This window comes from Carcharhinus amblyrhynchos, chromosome 9, assembly GCF_965287045.1.
Source record: "Carcharhinus amblyrhynchos chromosome 9, sCarAmb.v2.hapA, whole genome shotgun sequence".
NCBI lineage: Eukaryota > Metazoa > Chordata > Chondrichthyes > Carcharhiniformes > Carcharhinidae > Carcharhinus > Carcharhinus amblyrhynchos.
In genome coordinates, this window is record NC_137332.1 from 37,956,078 (window position 1) to 37,980,208 (window position 24,131).

Genomic DNA, 24,131 nt, shown 5'->3' on the forward strand with positions numbered 1-24,131 from the left:
TCAGCTTGGCAGCACTCGTTCTTTTAGGATTAGATCTAGTTTATAAACCTGTCACCTCCTGTTAAACAATTTCCCCCATTGTTTGTTCACCATTTTAGCTGCTGGTTTTTCTTCCCAATTTATCTCTATTAGTTCCTTCTTTGTGTTATTAGAATTGTCAGTTTTTCTACTCCAGTACCTTTTGTTTTGAGTGCTTCTTTTCATTTTTTATGCAGCTTAACAATGGCTGTTCCATAGATACTCCCATTGTTAAATTACCTTCATACGTTGCTTTACTTCCGAAAGTTAGATTCAGTTCTCAATCATAAAATTATATAAAGGTGTTCCGAAAACATTTTATCTCTTATTTTTAGCTAAGAATCACATGGTTAGAATCAGCCAAATACCTCTCATCATATACTTTGGTTAATTTTGACATATATGTCATCATTATATAATGGATTACAGCAAGTATTTGTGCATCGCAAGGCACTTCACAGGGATACCGGGCCATGTAAGAGATCTTAGAGCAGCTGATCAAATGTTTGGACAAAAAAAGTAGTGATTTAATACTGTTTTCAAGGAGGAAAATGAGATGAAATTCCAGAGTTTAGGGATTAAGTAGCTGAAGGCATGGCTGACAGTGATGGAGCAATCAGAATTGGAAATGGTCAAGAGACTAGAATTAGAGGAACACAAATATCTTGAAGGGTTGCTGGGCTGGAAGAAATTAAAGCGACAAGAAGGAGCAAGACCGGGAGCGACCTGTAAACAAGAATGAGGCCTACTTAACTTGGTGCCAGGGTAGTTTGGTGAACACAGTGCAATAAACAAACTGGTCTTAGTGCACGTGAGGACATGGGCAGTAGAGTTTTAGCTAATAAATTCACAGAGAGTGGAATGTGGGAGGCTGGCATGGAGTGCATTAAAATTGTCAAGGCTACAGGTACCAAAGATAAGCATGAGAATTCCAGTAGCAGATGAGCCGAGACAGGGGTGAAGTTGATAGATGTTATGGTGATACTACTGTGCAGTCTAATGGATGACTAGGGTACACAGAATGACACAGTGAGTCTGGGGAGGATGTATATCCATCAGATTCTGGCATTTTAAATCTGCTGACGGATGTGAAATTCTTTACACATTAGTCTTCTGTTTGAACGAAGCCTACAGATTCACAACATGGCAGCATAGGAATTCTCAGACAAAGGAAAATTAAGGACTCTTCTACTTCATCTACCATGTGGATAGTCACATGATAGAACAATAATGGAGGTTTGACAAATAATAACAATGAATGTCTACTATTTTGTCAACAAAAGACCCAAATATAAAATCGTAGAATCCATTTGACCCATCGAGTCTGTACCAACCACAATCCCACCTAGCCCCATGCATTTACACTAGCTGGTCCCCCTGACACCAAGAGGCAATTTAGCAAGGCCAATGAGCCTAACCCACACACCTTTGGACTGTGGGGACCCAGAGGAAACCCATGTAGACACAGGAAGAATGTGCAAACTCCACACAGACAGTGACCCAAGGCCAGAATTGATGTGGCGCTGTGAGACAGCAATGCTTGTCACTGTGCCACCCTATAATGTGAGGAACACTCTTAGGTCCAGTGGTGGAAAGTTTTGGAAACTACATGTTCAAAGTCACAATTTCCTTCCAAGCATATCACACTTAACTTTGTATCATTACTTATGTACTGCGTTACTAATTTCTCCCAAAATAACAATTTTTGAAAGAAATTGTCATGTTTGGACTTATTGAAGCAATACCATCTACTTCTATTGCTCCCCTAGGGAGCCTGTTCAATGTTGATTTGATGAAATTATGCTTCTATCTTCATACTAGAAATTTGCAAGGTATTGCATCAATTCACTTATTACAAATTGCAAAGGATTTAATGATCTACTGGACTGAAACTGGTGCATTTCACAAAGATTCAATATGGTAGTTGGTGTGGGCTGAGAATCCTATGAGTGCTGTTAATGGTATAAATATTAGTTTAAATGCATTGCTGTCACCAGGCATAATCAATGCACTGGTGCCAATTTGCCATGGGAAACATTGCACTTAAGCCAATAAATGATAATATTGTCAATATTCTTAATTAATCACCAAGTTGGTAGCATCACAAGTAATTGACATATAACCATCAGTATTTCACCTTAGCCTAAGCTATGAAATAACGTAGTTTAAAATATTCTATCCAACTTAATTTCAGGTTCTGTTGGTGAAATCTGTAATTGGATTGCTGGGTGCTTTACAAAGTTAAAGTAAACATAGTGAGATGACAAGTTACACGATCCTTATGACAACAGGGAAATGCTTTTATTAGATGATAACTTAGTACCATCTTGCACACAAACTTAACCCCTGCTCCCTTATTGTAAAGCTGTTAGATCGTATTGATTCAATGGTAGCTTTCATGATAGTGGGAGTAATTTTAATAGTAACTTTCAAGAGACATTGGATATCCTTGAAACCGAAATATCTGTAGTAATTGGAAAGATAGTTTAAAGTGCTGACAGGCCACAAGGCTGCCTCTCTATTGAACAATTCCTTCTTTCACCTGATTTGCATAGGGTGTAATCTCTGTGTAGGTAGTAATGAAGTACATACACATCATTTGTGTTCAGACCTGTGATCTGTATTTCTGCTTCAAAATCAGCATGCAGCTGATTCAAAGTCACCATGTTCAGCATTCCTCTGTAGGAAATAAAGTAAGCCAGTATGTCCTCAGCCTGTGCTGCCATTCAATCAGATCATGGCTGATGTGTACAAAGAATCCTAAACAGTAGGATTTTGATGGTGAATGAATGGAATACATATTGCACACAGAAGAGTTAATGGGCAATGAAGGTATGATGTTAAAATGAAAATGAGGAAGAAAACTGATTGAGAGTGTGTACCAGACATGAAGAGGAGTTCAAATCTGGAAAATGGAGACCAATAAGCCCAAGGACCCAGAGCATCATAGTACTAGGGAGAGAGGAACTCTTACTATCTGTCCAATTTTGAGCGAAAGGTCCTGATAGTGATGAGTGATGGAGTCTATACAGTATGTTTCATATTCACAATTCAGCAGGTCTCAACTAAGGCTCACTTTCCCCTCTGCATCAGAAAGTTCTGAATTCAAGTTTCACTCCAGAGAATGAGTATAAAATCTAAATTGACCCTTCAGTACAGTGCTGAAGGAGTGTTGGAGTTGCTATTTTTTGGGTGAGATATTAAAGGGACAGTCTAAATATGTCTTCTGTAATGGAAGCAAAAAATGCCATGCGCACAATTTTAAAGAACTGGTGTCCTAGCCAATATTTATGCCTCAACCAACATCACTGAAACAGATTACTTTCTGTTTATGGGAACTTGCTGTGCACAAATTGGCAGTTACATTTCCTAAAATTTTAACAGTGACTACACTGCAAAAGTACTTCATTGGGTATAAAATTTTCTGGGATGCCCTGAACCCATTAAAGATGCTATATAAATGCAAGCCTTTTTTTTAAATTGATGTGAACCTGGTGGCGATAACAACAGATTCGTCTGTGAAACACTGATTTTCTATTGGCAGCAATTTACCCGGACAAAACAACATCGGAAACCAAATATTTTTCTGACTTGTGTTGAGAATCAGACACCCATGTCCCATTGTGTGAATTTGGGTGTGCTTCTAATCCAGGTTTGTTCAATCCTTTTGCTTAAGGGGGCCACATTTCCATTTTTTTTCTTTGTCAAGGGGCCAATGAGTGCATTTCAGAAAGAAGGTTCGGCACACAGGCCCTTGGGCTGTGCACTGAACAAGCAGTAGATATCTGCATTAACAGACCCCAAAATAATTCCTGCTTAATGTGGTCCAAATGTTTGCAGCTAGATGCAAATTGAATAAGATTGTGAATTTTCACAACAAAGATCCTACAAGATGCTAGTAATGGATTTGCTGTGATTGCATTATTTGCATTACTGAAATTCACTGAATTTTAAGACTTGCAAGACTATGCTAGAAATGGTGAGAAGCAACCCATTAAAGTGGTTCCTAGAAGATTTCATTTGTACAGAATAGTAATGTTTTTGCACTAACACTTGTTGTCAGGTCCAGCATTGTGAGGCAAATAGGAAGTTAACCTACAACCGTTGCAGGTAGCATTTTAACCTTCGGGGTACCAGTGACACATGAGAAAATCAGTGTTTACATTAGTTAGAGAGGAAAAGGGAATTCAAAGATAGTGTTCCCATGGCCTAATATCTGTAAAATATTTACATTTCAGTAATGTCTGTGTAAATTGTAGTGATGGGGTAATAGTTGCTATCAAGCTTATTTAAAATCCAATGTACTTACATTACTCATCTTGCAGTGCAGGCCCCAAAACTTTAGCTGATAGTGCTACATACTCTGTTCTTCTACAGCTTACTTGGACCTAACCCTACCACATCTTTCTGCAGTGACCCCCATTTTCCTGGTGCCAAGAGTTTTCCTGCTGAGGATCTCTTGAAGTACCTGGGTCCCACTGCTTTTTTTCTGTATTACCAGTCATTCCTGGTTTAAGGTCCATTTACCTGGCAGATCTTCCCCTTACTGACCATTCCAGCACCTCAACTAAACATCACTAGCCAACCAAAAGCTTTCTCTTCTCTTTCTGCCATTTCCTGAACACCCAGGCTATTCTGGTCAATAGAGTCATATATTATTTTTGTCTCCAGCTGCCTGCCCCATGTATGGCTCTTCATGTCCCTTCTGCTGCTTCTTCATTATTTTCTCTCTATACATTCATAGAATGTGCAAGTTGTTAGCAAGGCCAGCATTTGATGTCCATCCCTAATTGCCACTGAGATGGTGTTGGCAAACTGCCTTGCTGGTCTGTTCAAGTCTGCGTAGCGAAAGTATCCTACAGTGCCATTAGGCAGGGCGTTACAGGGCTATGATCCAGTCACAATGAATTCATTGTAAATGAAAATTTGTTCTCAATTGACTTACTTGGCTAATAAACATAAAATAAATATAACTTCCACAAGCCCCTGTACCTTCTCTCCAATTCTCCCCCACCCCCAGCACTACAGGTCCCTCCAAGCTGCAGGCATTGCTTCAGCTTTGTTTTTTCTTTGGCCAAATTAACCATTTAAATATATTTTATGCAAACTTGTAGTTATTTTTGGTGAAAACATTCATTGGAGTATGGAAAGAAGTTGTGATTTGAGGATATGAGAGAGAGAGAGACAGACAGAAGACAGGGTAAACGTGTACGTAGCGAGATGGGAGAAGTAATGGTGGAGATTGAAGGGGGAAAAAGAAAATGGGCAAAAGATCATCCGTGGCATCATGTACAAAAATAAAATCACTGGGCAGAGAGATTTCAAGGCTGACCTGACCACTCTGCCCAAACTGATGTGAATAGTCCTCCTACCCACCAGCCTCCTCACCCATCACTCCTTCATCCACTTACCCATTTGCCGATTCACACTGGACATTTAAACTTACCATGTGGCACCTAGTGTCATAACAGAGGGTTTGCCCTGCCTCACCCTGCTGTGACAGAGTTCTCCAATAGACAGTGCACTCCTCAATTCTGGAAAAGCTGAGTGAGGAAGACCTGGCAAGACATGCATAGCACCATCTCGGCGTGCAACTGTCTGAGCAGAATGGCAATCCCACAATAACTGTGGCTTTGTGGAAGGTCCTGGATAATGAGAGATTCAAAGCTCACCATAATGAACATCATGGGAGATCTAAAAAAAATCATTCTTGAGAGCAATTGAGAACTCAAAAAAAAACATTTTCGGAAAAACATCTGTTTTGTCGTTGAGAGGCTGAAGAATTTTTTAAGTTTCTTTTTGCACTAATAATTATAATTACTACCCAGATTCTGTGAATAAGTACTGATAAATAATCATATCTGCTTCTTAACCTATTAACATGCGCATCAATCTTTTGCATGTTAAGCTATCAATCAGCATTCAAACCCTAGAGGTAATCAGTTCACATTCCAGAATGTTTTCCAGACAGACAGGCAAAGTCACCTGGAAGATGAGTTTTGAGTCAGCGAAGTCCACAGGAATGTGTACGATTATTTAGGATGACATGTCTATCGTTGCAAACCAGTGGTTAATAAGAAAGGTGGGTAATATGACTGCCTTTCTCTTTTAACTTAATAACATGAGCTATACTGCGAGTGGAATAGGTTGTTACAGTAGAGACCACACTGTGGGTGGTGCAGAAATGAGATGTGGCTCCATGAACATGTTGGGACACAGACTGAGATTCACTCAGCACCTGGCGTTTGTGGATATGTTGTCACTTCTTTTTTTATACATTTGCACAGTTATACAGGAGTTTGTTACTGTAAACAAATTAGACCTATCACCAAGCATGCTTTTCTTAGATGACCATTGAAAGGGCCACAGACCTGAAACATTGACTGTTATTTTTCTCCACATATGCTGTCAGACGTACTACGTATTTACAGCATTTTCAGTTTTTATTTTAGATTTTCAGCATCTGCAGTATTTTGCTTTAGTTTCTTTAGGTTTCAGTTGGGCACCTTTATCCGATGTTAAATTCTAGTAAAGAAACTGAATTCTGCAAAGTTGTATTAAACTCTCTAAAATTTGCTTCCTTAAATCATTAAATGGGCTGAATAAATTAGTTTGGTTTCAGAGGCAGAATTATATTATTCTCTCAAATCTGTAACAATGATGGCCCTGTAAATTTCTCATTCTGCTATTACCATTAAGACATAGGATCAACCCTTGTTTTATGAGGAATCTAGAAAGGCCAGCCCAAGACAGAAACAGAAGTACCTGAAAATAAGGAGTCAACTTGGTGAAGCTACAATGCAGCACCACATGCATGGTAACAGCAGACACACTAATAGGTAAAGCAAAGAGATCCCATAACCAGCAGACCAAATCAGTGCTCTGCATGCATGCCACAATCAGTCATGAATGATGGTGGTGGACAATTAAACAACTAATGTTGTGGAGGCTACACCCAGCATCACAATTCTCAATGATGGCAGATACAGTATATCATTGAAAAAAAGACAAGGCTGAAGTCTTTTCAACTATCTTCAGCCCAGAAGTGCCAAGTGTCATCTTGGCCTCCTCCTGAAGTCCTCACCATCACAGATGTCGGTTTTCAGCAAATTCAAATCAGTCCTCCTGATATCAAGAAATGGATGAGTACACTGGTTACCGTGAAAGCTATGGGTCCTCTTAATATCTGTATCATTTTATGGAAGAGTTATGCTTCATAACTCAAGTCGTTCCAATACAACTACATCATTGTTGCCTAGTGAACAAAATAGAAGATTGCTCAGATATTCCATGTCCTCAAAAAGCAGAACAAACCCAGTGTGACCAATTACTTGTTTATTAGTCTACTTCCAATAATCAGCAAGGTGGTGAAAGTTGTTGTTGACAGTGCTATCAAGTGGCACTTATTCAGAAGTGACCTACTTACTGGTGCTCAGTCTTTGTCATGCCAGGGCTGTGTGTGGGCAAAAAAAAATTAAACCCACAGCTGAGGTAAAGAAGGCTGTCCGTGACATGAAGACAACATTTATCTGAGTGTAGCATTAAACAACGCTAGTAAAATTGAAGTCAGTAGGGACAGAGGGAGAAATCTCCACAGGTTGGATGTTATCTAGCACAAAGGAAGATAGTTGTGATCCTTTCTTGCATCTACAAGGCACAAGTCAAGGGTCTCCACTTTCTGAGCTGAGTGCAGCCTCAACAATACCCAAAAAGGTCAACACCCTCCAGTAGACAGCAGTGTGCTTGATTGGCACCCATCCAATCATATGTGTAGCATCTACAAAATGCACTTCTTTAACAGAAACTTCCAAACCTGCAACATCTACTGCCTAGAAGAGCAACGGCAGCAGATACATGAATGACAACACTATCACCTGCAATTTCTCTCCATGTCACACATCATCCCCTGACTTGGAGCTATATTGTCTTTCTTTCACTGTGGCTGGGTTAAAATCCTGGAATTCCATACCTATCAATACTGTGGGTGTACCTAGGCGACATAGGCAGCAGCAATGCAACAAGCTGGTTCATCATCATTGTATCAAAGGCAATTAGGGATGGGCATTGACAGCAACACCCAAATCCCACAAATAAATCTAAAATGCTGACTATAACCTCAAACCTCCCTGAAGTCTGAATTTTGTACCTTCAGCACTGATGTTTCTCCAAAGGATTGTCTAGCTTCATAACCTCATTTTGCCTTTTCCCATCTGGTACATGTGATGGCAAGTTAGAAGTACCTGCTTCTAAACTCAGCAAGCCCATTTTCCTCTGCACTTTTCAACTATCATTTGAGTTGTTTATTGCTACAAAAACAGAAAATGCTGGAAAAACTCAGCAGGCCAGACAGCACCTGTGGAGAGAGAATAGAGCTAAATGTTTCCAGTCTGGATGACCCTTCGTCAGAGCTGCTAGTTATTGCTAGTTGTTTACCCATATCAAAGCTATTTGTCAGTTTTTAAAGTTGGAATGTAATATAAATTAGATAGGACTAAGCTATTCAAAAATTTAAACTGATTTCTTAAAATCATCATAGTCAAGTTTTTTGCTCCAAATGTACATTGGGAACATTTCCCTCCAGTTGCTTGAGGTGCTAAAGTCACCAGAATGAGATCTCAACTGCAATGCCAGTTTAGAAACAAGAATAGGCTTTTTAATCCATTGAGCCTGTTCTTCCCCCTTCAGTGAAATTGTGGCTAATATGTGATCTAATTCCACATACCCACCTCTTCCTCCCATTCTTCCATATCTTTGATGACAAAAATCTTTCAATCTCAATTTTTCTGCAGACAGCAACAGCTGGATCAATTGTTAAATTTAAAACTGTGTTTGGCTCCAATATTTCAACAATGCTTCCTATTCCTGGACCTCAAACCAATGGAAATGGTTTCTCCTATCTTACTGATTCCTGGGATGGTGGGATTGATGCATGAAGAGAGATTGAGTCAGTTAGGATTATATTCGCTGAAGTTCAGAAGAATGAGGAGGGACCTCATAGAAACATAAAATTCTAACAGGGCCATTCATTGTGGATGCAGGAAGGATGTTCCCAATGGTGGGGGAGCCCAGAATCAGGGACCATAGTTTAACTATAAGGGGTAAACCTTTGGGATTGAGATGAGGAGAAATTTCTTCACCCAGCGGGTGGTAAGCCTCTGAAATTCACAACCACAGTAGGCAGTTGAGACGAAAGCATTGTATGTTTTCAAGAAGGAGTTAGATATAGCTCTTGGGGTGAATGGGGATCAAAAGATCACAAGGGCGGGAAGAAAGATAGAATCAAGCCATTGAGTTTGATCAACCATGGTCGTAATGAATGGTGGAGCAGACTTGAAGAGCTGAATGGCCTCCTCCTTCTCCTGTTTTCTATGGTTCTATCTATTCCGTTTAATATCTTAAAAATTTTCATCAGATCACCCCTTAAACTTCCAGGAACTGATACCCTAATTGGTCTAATATCTCCCTGTAATTTAAACCTTAGAATCAGGGGATCATTCTGATAAACCTGCATTTCCCCTTTCCTAAGATTTAGTTCTGAGAAATGCTAATAGTATTCTAAGTGTAATCCACCCAGCGCTTTGTATGTCTGGAGCAAACCTTCTTGTTGCTTGTATTTGAATCATACACATTTTCTTCATTCATTCACGGGATTTGGGCGTCACTGGTTGGGCCAGCATTTATTGCCCATTCCTGAGGGCAGTTAAGAGACAACCACATTGCTGTGGGACTGGAGTCACATGTAGGCCAGACCAGGTAAGAAGGGCAGATTTCTTTCCCTAAAGGATATTGGTGATCCTGATGGGTTTTTATGATGATTAACAATGGATTATGGCTGTTATTAGTCATTTAATTCCAGATTTTTATTGAATTCAAAGTTCAGCATCTGCCATAGTGGGATTGGAACCAGGGTCCCCAGAGAATTACCCTGGGTATCTGGATTGCTAGTCCAGTGACAATACATCACTGTATCCCCAAAGGACCAACAGTCCATTAACTTATTATCTGTATCTGATCCAAATATTTAATGATTTATATATTTAGACCTCCAAGTCTTTTTGGTTCTTCATCATTTCTATCTTTTCACCATTTATAAAGTACCCTGATCTATCCTTTTTAGGTCAAAAGTGGATGATCTCACATTTGCCTTTATTGAAATCTATGTATCACAGTTCTGCCAATTCAATTAATCAAACAATTTCTCTTTGTAATTTTATACTGCCATCTACACTGCTTACAGTACCAGCTATCTTCATATCATCAAATTTTCATATTCGGCTTTATATTACATCATCACATTCATGTGGTGAATAGCTGAGGCTTCAACACAGATATTTGTGGGACACTACTAGTTACATTCTGCCAATTAGAATCCCTGTTTATTGTCTCTAGTCTGTCTCTTCACATTTAGCCATTTTCCTAATGTCAATAATTTGCCTTCAAATCCATGAGTTCAGCTTCAGCTAAAAATCTCCAATGATGGACTTTATCAAATGTATTCAAGAAGACCACATTGTCATTGGCAAGTCCAGCATTTTTTGCCCATGCATGTTTAGTCTAAAGCAGATGATGGTGAGCTGCTGTCTTGAACTGCTGCAGTCAATGTGGTGTGCTGTTAGGGAGGGAATTCCAGCATTTTGACCCAGTGACAGCAAAGGGACAGCAATATAGTTCCAAGTCTGGATGATGTGTGACTTGGAGGGAAACTTGGAGTTGGTGGTATTCCTAGGTATTTGCTGCCCTTGTCTTTCTAAATGGCAGAGGTTGTGGGTTTGGAAGATGCTTCAGAGGAGCCTTGGCAAGTTGCTGCGGTGCAACATGTAGATAGTAAGAAATGGAATGGAATATTTAAGATGGCAGATGAGGTGTTGATCAAATGGGCTCCTTTTCTTTGAAAGGTGTCAAACTTCTAGCTGCACTCATCCAAGCAAGTGGAAATTATTCCATCATACTCCTGGCTTGTGCCTTTCAAATGGTGGACAGACTTGGGGAGTCAGAATTCCCAGTCCCTGACCTAGACTTGTAGCTACAGTATTTATATGGTACAGTAATGTTTCTGACCAGTGATGTTGATGGTGGGAGATTTGCAATGGTAATCCATTGAATGTTGATGGGAATTGGGTCTCTTCTGTTGGAGATGGCCATTATCGGGCACTTGGATGTCACAAATGTTACTTGCCATTTATCAGCCCAAGCTTAAATGTTGCCCAGGCCTTGCTGCATATGGACACGGACTGCTTCAGTATCTGAGGGGTGTTGAATGGTATTAAACAACAACTTTCTAAGGTGCTGTTAATGTGATAAATGTGCCTAAGTATTTCATAGCATTATAAAATGAAATGTGACATTGACCTATATAAGGAGATATTAGGTCAGATGACCAAAACTTTTGTCAAAGAGAGAGGTTTTAAAGGATGAAAGCAAGGTTGAGATGTAGAGGGTATTCCAGAGCTTGGGACTTAAGCAGCTGGATGCATGGCTGCCAGTGGTGGTGCGATTAAAATTGGAGATACACATGAAGCTCACATTTGAGGGATGCAGATATCTCAGATGATTGTTGAGCTGGAGGAGATTATAGAGATGGGGAGGAGTAAGACCAGGCAGTGATTTGAATTAGTATGAGGTAAGTCACAAAGTTTTAGATGACCTTAAGTTTGCAGTAGATAAAATGGGGAGACCAGCCAAAAGTGTATTGCAGTAGTTAAGTCTTGAGGTAACAAATACATAAATGAGGGTTTCTGCTGTAGATGTTGAGACAGGAGTGAAGTCAGGTGTGTTATGGATATGGGAATAGGTGGTCTCAGTGATTTCACATATATGGTGGCACTGTGTAATCATCAGCAAATGTCCAACTTCTGCCTTTAAGTTGGAAGTCATGTCATTGATGCAGCAGCTAAAAATGGCCGAGCCTAACTCACTACCTTGAGGAACTCTTGCAGCATTGTCCTGGAGCCTCAGTGACCTCCAGTGCCAAGTGGGAGAACCTGGGCTTTCTCTCTCTGGGTCCTCGAGAGATCTTTTCACGTTGGCTTCTCTTCTAGCCTGTGCACTCCCACCTTCAGTGGAAGTGGTCGAATGCCAGCCAACATATACAGTTCCAGGGAAATTGTGTCAAACCTGTGCTTGAGGGACATTTTTAGGGAAACCTGCAGAAGCATATTAGAAAGCTGACTCACTTTTTCAGAATGACTCCAAAATAATGGATTGTGAAAATTTAACTATTCCATCATATAATAAAGTAGCAGCCAATATCAGGGGATGTTATAAAATGTAATTTAGTTGTAAGCTTCAAATATCAAACATGGCAGCACTTCTTTCATAGTCATAATTCCAAAATAGATGCAGTATTTATTTACAAATATATTGCATTGTTCACATTTTTAGTTATTTCTTAAAATTCCTTTTAAGCAGGTCACCTAAAGCAGACTTGAAGGTTTCTTTGGATGAGTGTGTGGCAGCCCTAGACCTGTTTCTTAGCAACAGATTTGAAGAAGCTCTGACCACACTTCGCTCAAAGTGAGTAATGTTTACAACTTTAATCAAATTTTCTAAATTGTTTTATTTAAGAAGTTGAAAAGCCAAGTTCCCCTGAGGATTGCTGTATCAGGTGAGAAATACATAATCTTGTTTTGTGACTCCTACGTGGCAGCAACAACATCTTGCATTTATATAGCATAGTAAAACATTCCAAGCCATTTTACTGGAGTGCTAGGATATGACAAAGTAGTAATTTTTGTCAAGAGTCTTGAACGAAAAAATGATGGCGAGGTTATAGAAGGAAATTGGAGGCTTCACACAGGTGTCAATGTTGGGTTAAAATTGGGGATGTCACAAGAGACCAGAATTGGAGGAGTACAAAAACCTTGAAGTGTTGTAGGACTGATGAAGGTTACAGCAATAGGGCTGAGGTCATGAAGGGATTTGAAAACATGGATGAAAATTTAAAAATCAAGGTGATAGCTGGGCCAGGAATCAGGATAGGCCAACAAGCACAGGGTGGTGTGAGTAAACAGGAATTGGTTTGAATTAGGATATGGGCAACAAGAGTTTTGGATGAGTTCAGTTTATGGAGGATAAAAATGGGAATCGGGCAAGGAGCACATTTGAACAGACCAGCCTACAGGTAATGAAGGCATGGATGAAAGTTTCAGCAGTAAGTGACTCAAGACAAGTGCAGGGATGGGCAAAATTATGGCGGTGGAGGTGGGCAGTTTTAATGAAGGTGCTGATATATGTTTGGTATCATTTAGAATGCCGAGATTGTTAATATTCTGGCCCATCCTCAGTTAGTTGGAAGGGAGAGGAATGAGGTCGGTAGTTATGTACCTACTAGAAATTTACAGGATCACAGAGTCTAATGAGAGGGAGGAACTGAAGGAAATCAATATTAGTAGGGAAATGGTGCTCTGGAAATTGGGATTGAAGACCAATTAATCCGCAAGGCCTGATAATCTACATCCCAGGGTTCTTTGGGACGTGGCCCTAGAAATAGTGAATGCATTCGTGTCGTCTTCCAAGACTCTACAGACTCTGGAACCGTTCCTGCAGTTTAGAGGATAGCTAAAGTAACCCCACTATTTAAAAAGGAGGTAGAGAGAAAACAGAATTTATAGACCAATCAGCCTGACATCAGTAGTGGGGAAAATGCTGGAGTTCGTTACGAAAGATTTAATAGCAGAGTAGTTGGAAAACAGTGACAGGATTGGATGGAATCAGCATGGATTTATGAAAGTGAAATCATGCTTAACAAATTTCATGGAATTCCTCTAGAATGTAATTAATGGAATTGATCAGGGAATGTGGTTTATTTGGACTTTCAGAATGCTTTCTAAAAAGTCCCATTTAAGAGATTAGTGTGTAAAATTAAAGCGTTTGGAAATTGGGGTAGTACATTGAGATGGATAGAAAACTGGCTGGCAGACAGGAGGCAAAGAATAGGAATAAATGGGTCTGTCTTCGGGTGGCAGGCAGTAGACTAGTGGGGTACAGCAGAGATCAATGCCAGGACCCCAGCGACATGGTGGCACAGTGGTTAGCACTACTGCCTTACAGCACCAGGGACCCAGGTTCTATTCTGGTCTTGGATGACTATCTGTGTGGATTTTGCACATTCTCTCCATGTCTGTGTGCCTTTCATCCAGGTGCTGCAGTTTCCTTTCACAGTCCAAAGATATGCTGGCGTGGTGGATTGACCACGCTAAATTGCCTCTTTGACATGTAGGTTAGGGAGATTAGCAGATAAATGCATAGGGTTATAGGGATAGGGCAGGGGGTGGGCATGGGAAAGGTGCTCTGTTGGATAGATTCAATGCTTGACAATGTACATTAATGATTTAGATGAGGGAACAAAATATAGTGGCTGCGATCTAGTCGCCCTGTTAGCTGCAAGTGCAAATCCCTTAATGGCCGTTAAATTCTGTAAGTGGTATGTTGGCGTTGTGGTGAAGGGGTAATCGAAGGTTGATATTGTGGAGGGATGGGGGAATGCCCCAATGCCTGATTCTTGCTTGGTGGGCGGGGGAGGGGGGGAAAGCATGGGGATGGTTCTGATCTCTGTGGAGGGCCTTAAATTTAACTTTGAGAACGGGACACCAAATCCCAGCTTTGCTGGTGTGTTTAGGCCCCACCCCTTTGGCTGGCTTTGTGTTTCTCCCCAACACTTTGAAATTACACTGGGTGCTATTAAGTCAGGCGAGAAAAGGCAACTGTGAAGCTAGCAAGTTTCACACAATTTTTCACACCTGATCTAGTACTCTGCAATTGTAGGAAAATTGCTCCCAATATCTCCACATTTGCAGATGACACAACGCTGGGTGTGAGAGTGAGGAGAATGCAGAGATGCTTCACTGTGATTTGAACAAGTTGATGAGTGGGCAAATGCATGGCAGTTGCAATTATAATGTGGATAATTGCAAGGTTATCCACTTTGGTAGCAAAAACAGAAAGGCAGATTATTATCTGAATGGCTATACTTGGAGAGAAGCAAACGTGCAATGAGATGTGTTTGTCTTCTTACACCAGTCCCTGAAGGTAAGCATGCACGTGAACAGATGGTGAAGAAGGCAAATGGTATATTGGTCTTCATAGCGAGGGGATTAGAGAAATGGAACAGGGATGTCTTGCTACAATTATTCAGGGCCTTGGTGAGACTGCACCTGAAATATTGTGTGCTGTTTTGGTCTCCTTATCTGAGGAAGAATGTTGCTATAGAGGGAGTGCAACAGAGGCTTACCGGACTGATTCCTGGGTTGGTGGACTAACATATGAGGAGAGATTGAGTCAGTTAAGGTTATATTTGCTGGAGTTTAGGAGAATGAAAGGGTATCTCATAGAAACCTATATGATTCTAATAGGACCAGATAGGGTAGATGCAGGAAGGATGTTCCCAATTATGGGGAGTCCAGAACTAGGTCACGTTCTGAAGATATGGGATAAGCCATTTAGGATTGAGGTGAGGAGAAATTTCTTCACCCAGAGAGTGATCAGCCTGTGGAATTCTCTACCACATAAGACAGATGAGGCCAAAACATTGAGGTTACAGGGATAGGGTGGAGGAGAAGGCCTGGGTAAGATACTCTGTCAGAGAGCCAGTGCAGACTTGATGGGCTGAACAGTCTCTTTCACACAGCTTACTGAGTTGGATGATCAGCCATGATCATAATGAACTGTGGAGCAGGCTCGAAGTGCCAAATGGCTTACTCCTATTCCTAATTTTTGTATTTCATTGTGATGGAGTTTGTGGTAGGAACTGAAGACAATAGGGATACAGAGCCTGAATGTGTAAGTGTGACTAACTGGATTGCTCTGAGGTGAGCTGGCATGGACTTGATAGGCCAAATGACCTCCTCCTATGCCATAAATGACACTATGGTTCTATGACAAAAGTTTGTATTTTCCCAATATTTAGTTGGATTTCTGCTCCTTCAGTATTGGATGTCAGGTAAGAATTGTGAGAAAATATGAACAGTGGAAGGGTCAAGACAGGTGATGGGAGGTAGAGTTGGGTGCTGTAAATGCACATGTGGTTGGTGCTGTTGCATTTTTGTTGGAGGGGCAACATGTAGATGAGAAAAAGGAGGGGATCAAAGATAGGTCCTTGGGTAAATTCAAGCGGTAACAGTTGGAAGCTGGATGAGAATCCGCTGTTGTAACTGGATAGGTAAGAATGAATCCTGGTGAGTGCTGTTCCACCCAGCTGAACAGAAGAGAGCCATTGGAGAGAATGGGGTGATGAAATGCATCAGTAGCCACAGACAGGTCAAGAAGGTTAAGGAGGGATTATTTATTATGGTAATCGCACGTAATCTGCAACTTTTGGAATGGACATTATATGTTGCGGCAAAAGTGGGAACCTGGTTGCAGGTGTCCAAATATGAAGTTATGGTAAAGATCAGCAAGCATTCAGGAGGCAATAGCCCATTCATAAGAACATAGGAAATAGGAGCAGGAGTAGGCCATCTAGCCCTTCGAGCCTGCCCCGCCATTCAATAAGATCATGGCTGATCTGTCGTGGCTCAGTTCCACATTCCCGCCCTCTCCCCATAACCCTTAATCCCCTCTCTTATCAAAAACCCATCAACCCGCGTCTTAAAAATATTTAGCGAGGCAGCCTCCACCACTTCAATGGGCAGAGAATTCCAGAGATTCACCACCCTTTGAGTGAAGAAGTTCTTCCTCAACTCCGTTCTAAACCGCCCCCCCTTTATCATGAGGCTGTGCCCCCTAGTCCTACTGTCCTTTCTGAGCGGGAAGAGTCTCTCCACCTCTATCCTATCCATCCCATTCATCATCTTATATGTCTCAATGAGATCTCCCCTCATTCTTCTAAACTCTAATGAGTACAAGCCTAGTTTATTCAGCCTCTCCTCATAGCTCAACCCCCTCAACTCCAGCATCAGCCTAGTAAACCTCCTCTGCACTCCCTCCAAGGCCAAAATATCCTTGTGTAAGTACGGCGCCCAAAACTGCACACAGTACTCCAGCTGCGGCCTCACCAATGCCCTATACAGCCGCAGCAAGACCTCCCTACTTTTATATTCAATCCCCCTCGCTATGAAGGCCAGCATCCCATTTGCCTTCCTGACCACCTGCTGCACCTGCAAGCTGGGTTTTTGTGACTCATGCACAAGGACCCCGAGGTCCCTCTGCACCGTCGCCTGCTGCAGTTTGTCGCCACGTAAGTAATAATCCTTCCTACCATTATTCCTACCAAAGTGGACCACCTCGCACTTGCCAACATTAAATTCCATTTGCCAGTTCCTGGCCCAGGAACTTTGAAAATGAAGGACTTTGAATCAAGGACTTTGGATTGGAGTGGGGACATGAGGGTCAAGGATGAGTTTTCTGAGGAGAGTGGTGATGATGGCAGATTTGAAAAGGAGGAAAGGTGGGGAAGAGCCTTTGGAGAAGTTTGGCTTGGTGGGCTCAAAGTGATGGCAAAGCAATAGAAGGAGCTGAACACATGGTCTCATAATAGCAAAGAAGTCCACCACTGCTGCAGGTTCAATCCTTGGTTTTGTTAAGCTAGCTGTTTTGACCAGTCCATTAAGAGATTTCAGTTTGTTATTTTTGCAGTTTGGACCAATGAGGGGAACAAAAAGCAAGTGGTTTTGCTTTTGCTTGCTACTTGGTGTGATCCTGACTGAATAACGTAGATATTTGGTGGGGACAGGGCCAGTTTAAGCTGCGATTTCCACTCAGGGCTGAATAGCTCATTGACACTCATCTGAAGAACAGTCACTTTATTAAAGTACCAAAGAGTTGTTGGCACTCTTAGAATTGGACCTCAGAATGAGTTGATGTTCTCAGGGAAATATGCAGAAAAAAAGCCGAAAAACCAGATATTTGCTGCTCACAGGTAAAAAGCTACACTTTGTGATGCTACTGCTAATTGTCCTTCTGTGTACTTTTTGTGTGGTTGGCAATTGGCAAATCAAAGTTTAAGAAATTTACCTGTACGTGCACATTCCAACAATTGACATTCAAGAAATATTAATTGAATGAAAAGTCAGGCATATTTATAGATGTATGAACATTCAGGACACTATTAACGTGCACTTCGATTTAAAATTCACCAATTTTATACCATCACATTTATATTTAATGAAAATACCACAACTTTTAATGAGAAAAATGGATTGATGTTGTGACAGATGGCTGGTTAGCAGAATTGAAGATAAGTTTGTGTGCTTGACACTTCATTCAAAGGAACTGCATATAAATGTTCTTAACGACAAGGGGGAAAAAAATGCAGATGCTAAACTACCATTTGTTGAATTTCCAGTGTTCTTCAAGTTGTTGTGAAGCTGTGGCAATTTAATTGTTCACTGATTAATTCTTATACAACATTCATTTTGTCTTGTGTAAAAGTTGTATTCTTATATGAAAATTTAAGAAATACTATACTGCATGAGACTGTTGGTAACTTGATAATCGGAAGAATTTGATAATGTGTTTCCCATCAATTTCTGTTAAATGCACTGTGATTAAAAATAGAGGCAGAACAAAACGTAAACTGGAAATGTTTCAACTGAAAATGTTTTCACAAATCCATTTTGTGAACTGCCTTATTTGTATTAAAAATTATACTTTGACACAGGCTCAGTTTTGAAAAATAGAGAACCATGGAAAAGTTACAGCAGAGAAAGAGGCCACTTGACCCATCTTGTCCATGCCAACTTGAGGACACCTAGGTGTCTAATCCCATCTTCTTGCATCTGGCCCATAGCCCTGTAGCTCACAGCACTTAAAGTACAGATCCTTTTAAAAAGTGTTTAGGGTCGCTGCATCCGCCACCAATGCAGGAAACAAATGCCAGCACCCACCACCCTCTACGATTTTAAAAAAAAAGTTCTTCTATACCTACTGCCACTTATCTTGAATCTATGTCCCATGGTTCTCGAATACTTCATGAGGGGAAACAATTTTATCCTGTCCAGTCTGTCACTTCCCCTCATAATTTGGTACAACTCTATCAAGTCACCCCTTGGTCTTTGTTCCAAGGAAAATAGCTCTAACCTATCCAATCAGTGCTCTTGGCTACACTTTTCTAGCTCTGGCAATATTCTTGTAAACCTCCCCTGCACATTCTCTCCAGAGCAATTAAGTCCTTCCTGTAATATGATGACCAGAATGCATACAATACTCCAGTTCTGGCCTCACCAGAGCTTTACACAATTCCAACATTATATCCTTTTATATTCTATACCACTACCAATGAAAGAGAGCATTCCAAATGCCTTCTTTATAACCTTGTCTACTTGAACTGCTGCCTTTAGGGACCTATGTACACCAAGATCTCTTGCTTCATCTACCCCCTTTGTATATTCCCATTTATTGTGTATTCCTTGTAACCATTTGATCTCCCTAAATGTATTACCTCACTCTTCTTTATGTTAAAATCCATCTGCCATTTTACCATCCACTCCACCAGCCCATTGATATCATTTTGTAGATTACAGCTATCATCTATACTATTCACTACTTGGTCAATTTTTTTGTTATCTGCAGATTTTTCAATCATGCCCCCCATGTTCACGTCCAAGTCATTAATATATAACACAAACACAAAAGTCCCCACACTGACCTTTGTGGAACACCGCTTGAAACAACTTTCCATTCTCAAGGGTATCCATGAACCATGATTCTTTGTTTCCTGTTACTAAGCAAACTTTTTGTCTAGTTTGGTCATGGGATACAGGGTAATGTAGCAATCTGCCATGAGGATTATTGTCAAACACCTTGCTATAATCCACTGCACTACCACCTTCAACCCTTCTTGTCACTTCCTCAAAAAATCAATCAAGTTTGTGAGGCAAGACCTTCCTTTAACAAATCCATGCTGACCATTCCTGACTAGTTCAGACCTTTCTACGTGACACTTAATCCTATCATTCGGGATTGATTCTACTAATTGGCCTATAATTGTTCAGCATTTCCTTCAATCTGTTTTTAAACAGTGGAACAGCATTTGCATTTCTCCAGTCCTCCAGTACCTCCCCTCTACCTAGTGAGGATTGGAAAATTATAGCTTCTGCTATCTCCTCCCTGTCCTCCTTCAGTAGCCTTGAAAGCAGTCCATCTGGCCCTGGCGACTTACCAACTTTCAAGCATTTCAAACCTTTGAATCGTTCTTCTCTCTCTGACAGTGTTCCTCCTAGACTCCTAAAACTGCATTGTCACTTTCCTTTGTAAACACAGACAAAATATTCACTTAAAACTCTTCCCGTAAACTCTGCACGCAAGCTTCCAGCTTTATCTCTGATGGGTCCCACTTTTTCCTTAAATAACCTTTTACCTTTTGGTTAAAACATCTTTGGATTTTCTTTACCTCTACTTGCTAATCTTTCTTTCATGCCCTCTCTTTAATTTCCTTGTTTCCTTTTTCACTTTGTGCGTGAACTTTCTATATTCATCTAGACTATCTGCATTGCTTAGTTCTTTGTGCCTATCATGCACTTTTTCTGTTTGATCTCACCCTGTATTCTTCTAGACATTAGGGGAGGAGTATCTAAATTTGGCAGTACCACTCTTATTTTTGTGGGGAACATGTCTATTTTGTACATTCTGAATTTCACTTTTTAATGCTCCCCACTAGTTTTCCACTGATTAATCCCATGTAGACACAGGGAGAATGTGCTAACTCCACACAGACAGTCACTCAAGGCCAGAATTGAACCCAGGTCCTGGAAACTGTGAGGCAGCAGTGAGAAATGGTTGATGTATGAGGAGAGATTAAACAGTTTGGGCTTATACTTGCTGGAGTTTGGAAGGATGAGAGGGGATCTGATCAAAGTTTATAAAATTTTAATAGGTTGATAAAGTAAATGTAGGTCAAATGTTTCCTCTTATGGGGCTATCTTAAATAAGAGCTCACATTTATAGGTTGAGAGATAGTAGATTTAAAACCGAAATAAAGAGGAACTACTTCTCGCAGAGGGTGGCGAATTTGCGGAACTGGTTGCCCCGTAGCAGTGTGGAGTCTGAATTGTTGAATGGTTTCAAAAAGGCGATAGATATATTTCTAATTTTAAAAAGTGATAAGGGGCTATGGAGAACAGGCGGGGAGGTGGACTTGAGACCAGGGAGAGATTAGCCATGATCTGATTGAATGTCGGAGCAGGCTCAAAGGGCTGAACTTGCCGACTTCTCCCCCTTGTTCCTATGTTCCTGTCCAGTCCACTTCAGCAAAATCCCTTCTCTTTCCTGCAAAATTTGCCTTCCGCTAATTCAAAACTTTAATTCTTGCTTTTTCTCTGCACTTTTCCATGTTCCCCCGCCTCAGTAACATCTACATATTAATTCTTGGGGGAAGGAACAGAAATATAGCTATCAGGAAATATTGGATAAGTCGGGATTATTTTCTTTGGACCACAGGCAATTGAAAAGTACAGAATTCTGAGGGGCCTATAAGATGGGAAAAACACATTTCCCTTGGCAGAGAGGACAATAACCAGGGACAGGGGATAAACTTTAATCAGCAAAAGAATTGGAGAGGAGTTGAGAATTTGCTTTCATCCAGGAGGACCTGGAACTTACTGCTGGAAAGAGTGGTAGAGGTTTCTGCCCTCTTGAATAATTTGAATATATACTTGAAATATGGTAACTTACAGAGCAATGACCCAAGATCTGGAAAATGGGATTAGACTGTGTAGCTGGCACAGACATGTTGGGCAGGATGGCCTCCTCTGTGCCAGATATGTATGTTGCAATGTTTTCTCTGTTTTCATATTTTAAGTTGCAGCAATTTGACTCTAAACCAACATATCAATATTTGTTTATTTGGATAAAATAGAAAGGAATGCATGTTACGCTTCAGGTGTTAAAAAAATTGCATCACTGCATTCTTCATGTTTGTTCTGTACGTCCCTAAAGGGTGGCGGCATCTGTCATTGTGTTTAGCTCCTTTCCTTTTTTTCGATAAGGAAATTGTCAGTAGGTTGGGTGAGTGAATGATTTACGAATTCTAATTCCAGTCTCATGAAATAATTTCACCTGGCTGAGTAAAGAGAACAATCCTGTAATAAGAAAGGTGTTCACTTCTTGACGGCAATTAGCGATGGGCAACAAATGCTGGCCTTGCCAGTGACACATCCCATGAGTGCATTAAAAAGAAGAGTGAATTGTCATGGGAAGGACAAAATAGTTGCATCCTTTTAAGAAACCTTGTGATGTATACCTTAGATGGTACTTTATGATAAATTCTCTTACTTTTGTCAGACATCTTCAGTATTTGAGAAGATTGTAATGCATATTTTGCCAGTTCCCAGAGCGATTGGGATTTGTATTGCGTGCTGGGTAGTGGGATTTGTTGTGGCCTGAAAACTAACTGCAGTGTAAACCATGTGTCATTTCAGCTTTTACTTGTAACGATTCTCTCAGCCTGCTTGAAACTACTTTCTGACTTGGTTTTATTTTTTGAGTTTACCCTCATCATTTAAAATGTAGCTAAAACAATATATTACTAACTGCAGAGAGGAAAGTTTGGGTACAAAAAATTATAAAACAAATTAGAATATGTCAAGTTGCACGTATGAAAATAACAATGCACAACTGTGTGATTGTTAAAGACTTTGTGTTTGATTCCTATAGCTACATGCATACTTGTCTCATTGAAGGGTGTGCCAGCCTCCCACTCAATGGCACATTTTGGGAGCTTGCACTTCAGATCTTGAACTCCTTGCACAGGCATCTGAGAAACAAGTGTGACATTGACTAAGCATCATATTACAGAAAGGCACTTCCATTACTATCAGTTAGTTAGCAAGACAATAAAGACCAGTATCATTGTTAAACTGCATTCTCTCATCAATTAAATTACTGTATTATCTTCCCAGTAATAATCAGTGCTACCTATCAAGAAACTTTGTTGTTATTGTTTCGATGTTTTAAGGAAATATTATGTGACGCACAGAAAAGTTAATTGAAGCATAAATGTGATTAATCAAGGTCTTTGGAGAATAAATTTACAAAGCGAATATTTGCCAGGATGCAAACCTGTCTTGTTTTGTTGCATCTGTTAACATCATTTGCTGTCATATAAAGCTTTACATTGTAAATGATAACATCGTTTCAGGAATGGAGAGATCCAGAATAGGTTTCTTCTGTTATAAGTAAGAGAGTGTTAAAGGAAACAGGCAAGTAAGATGAGCACTATTAATTTCAACAACAACGGCACAAAATGCTGGAAAATCTCAGCAGGTCTGACAGCATATGTGGAGAGAGAATAGAGCCAACATTTCATGTCTGGAAGACCAGAAGGATCCAGACTCAAAACGTTGGCTCTATTCTGTCTCCTCAGATGTCTTTAGACCTGCTGAGATTTTCAAGCATTTTCTGTTTCTGTTTCAGATTCCAGCAACCACAGTAATTTGCTTTTATCTTCATATTAATCTCAAACTTATTGTCCTACACCTCTAATCACTGTTTCTCAGCCTATCTTTATATACAGTAAGTAGTCTCACAACACCAGATTAAAGTCCAACAGGTTTATTTGGTAGCACTAGCCTCTAGCTTTCGGAGCACTGCCCCTTTATCAGGTAGGCGGGAGTTCTGTTCACAAACAGGACATATAGAGACACAAACTCAATTTACAAAATAATGGTTGGAATGCAAGTCTTTACAGGTAATCAACATCCTTTCCTGCAGCATATCAGGTAGACAAATGTTGTCTACAACAGAATCAATCAGTTGTCTACCTGATGTACTGCAGGAAAGGATGCCCTGAGGCATAATACATTGGGGAGACCATGCAGCCGCTACGACAATGGATGAATGAACACCGCTTGACAATCACCAGGGAAGAGTGTTCTCTTCCTGCTGGGGAACACTTCAGCGGTCACGGGCATTCGGCCTCTGAGCTTCGGGTAAGCGTTCTCCAAGGCGGCCTTCACGACACATGACAACACAGAGTCACTGAGCAGAGACTGATAGCCAAGTTCCCCACACATGAGAACAGCCTCAACCGAGATCTTGGGTTTATATCACACTTCTGTAACCCCCTCGACTTACCTGGACTTGCAAAATCTCACTAACTGTCCTGGCTGGAGACAATACTCATCTGTTTAACCTGTGCTTAACCCTCTCTCCACTCACATCATCTGTACCTTTAAGACTTG

The 24,131-nt window shown here is 40.6% G+C and overlaps 1 protein-coding gene across 2 annotated transcripts in view; it reads left to right on the top strand.

Moving 5' to 3' along the window:
- ttc39a (tetratricopeptide repeat domain 39A) overlaps window positions 1–24,131 on the top strand; it is an 83,725-nt gene that overhangs the window by 1,401 nt on the left and 58,193 nt on the right. Inside the window, exon 2 of one of the 2 annotated variants that reach the window (XM_080195482.1) lies at window positions 12,424–12,531. In XM_080195482.1, coding sequence (XP_080051608.1) covers window positions 12,424–12,531 — 108 coding nt within the window. The remainder of the gene's footprint in view (window positions 1–12,423; window positions 12,532–24,131) is intronic. The other variant, XM_080195483.1, reaches the window with a different exon arrangement.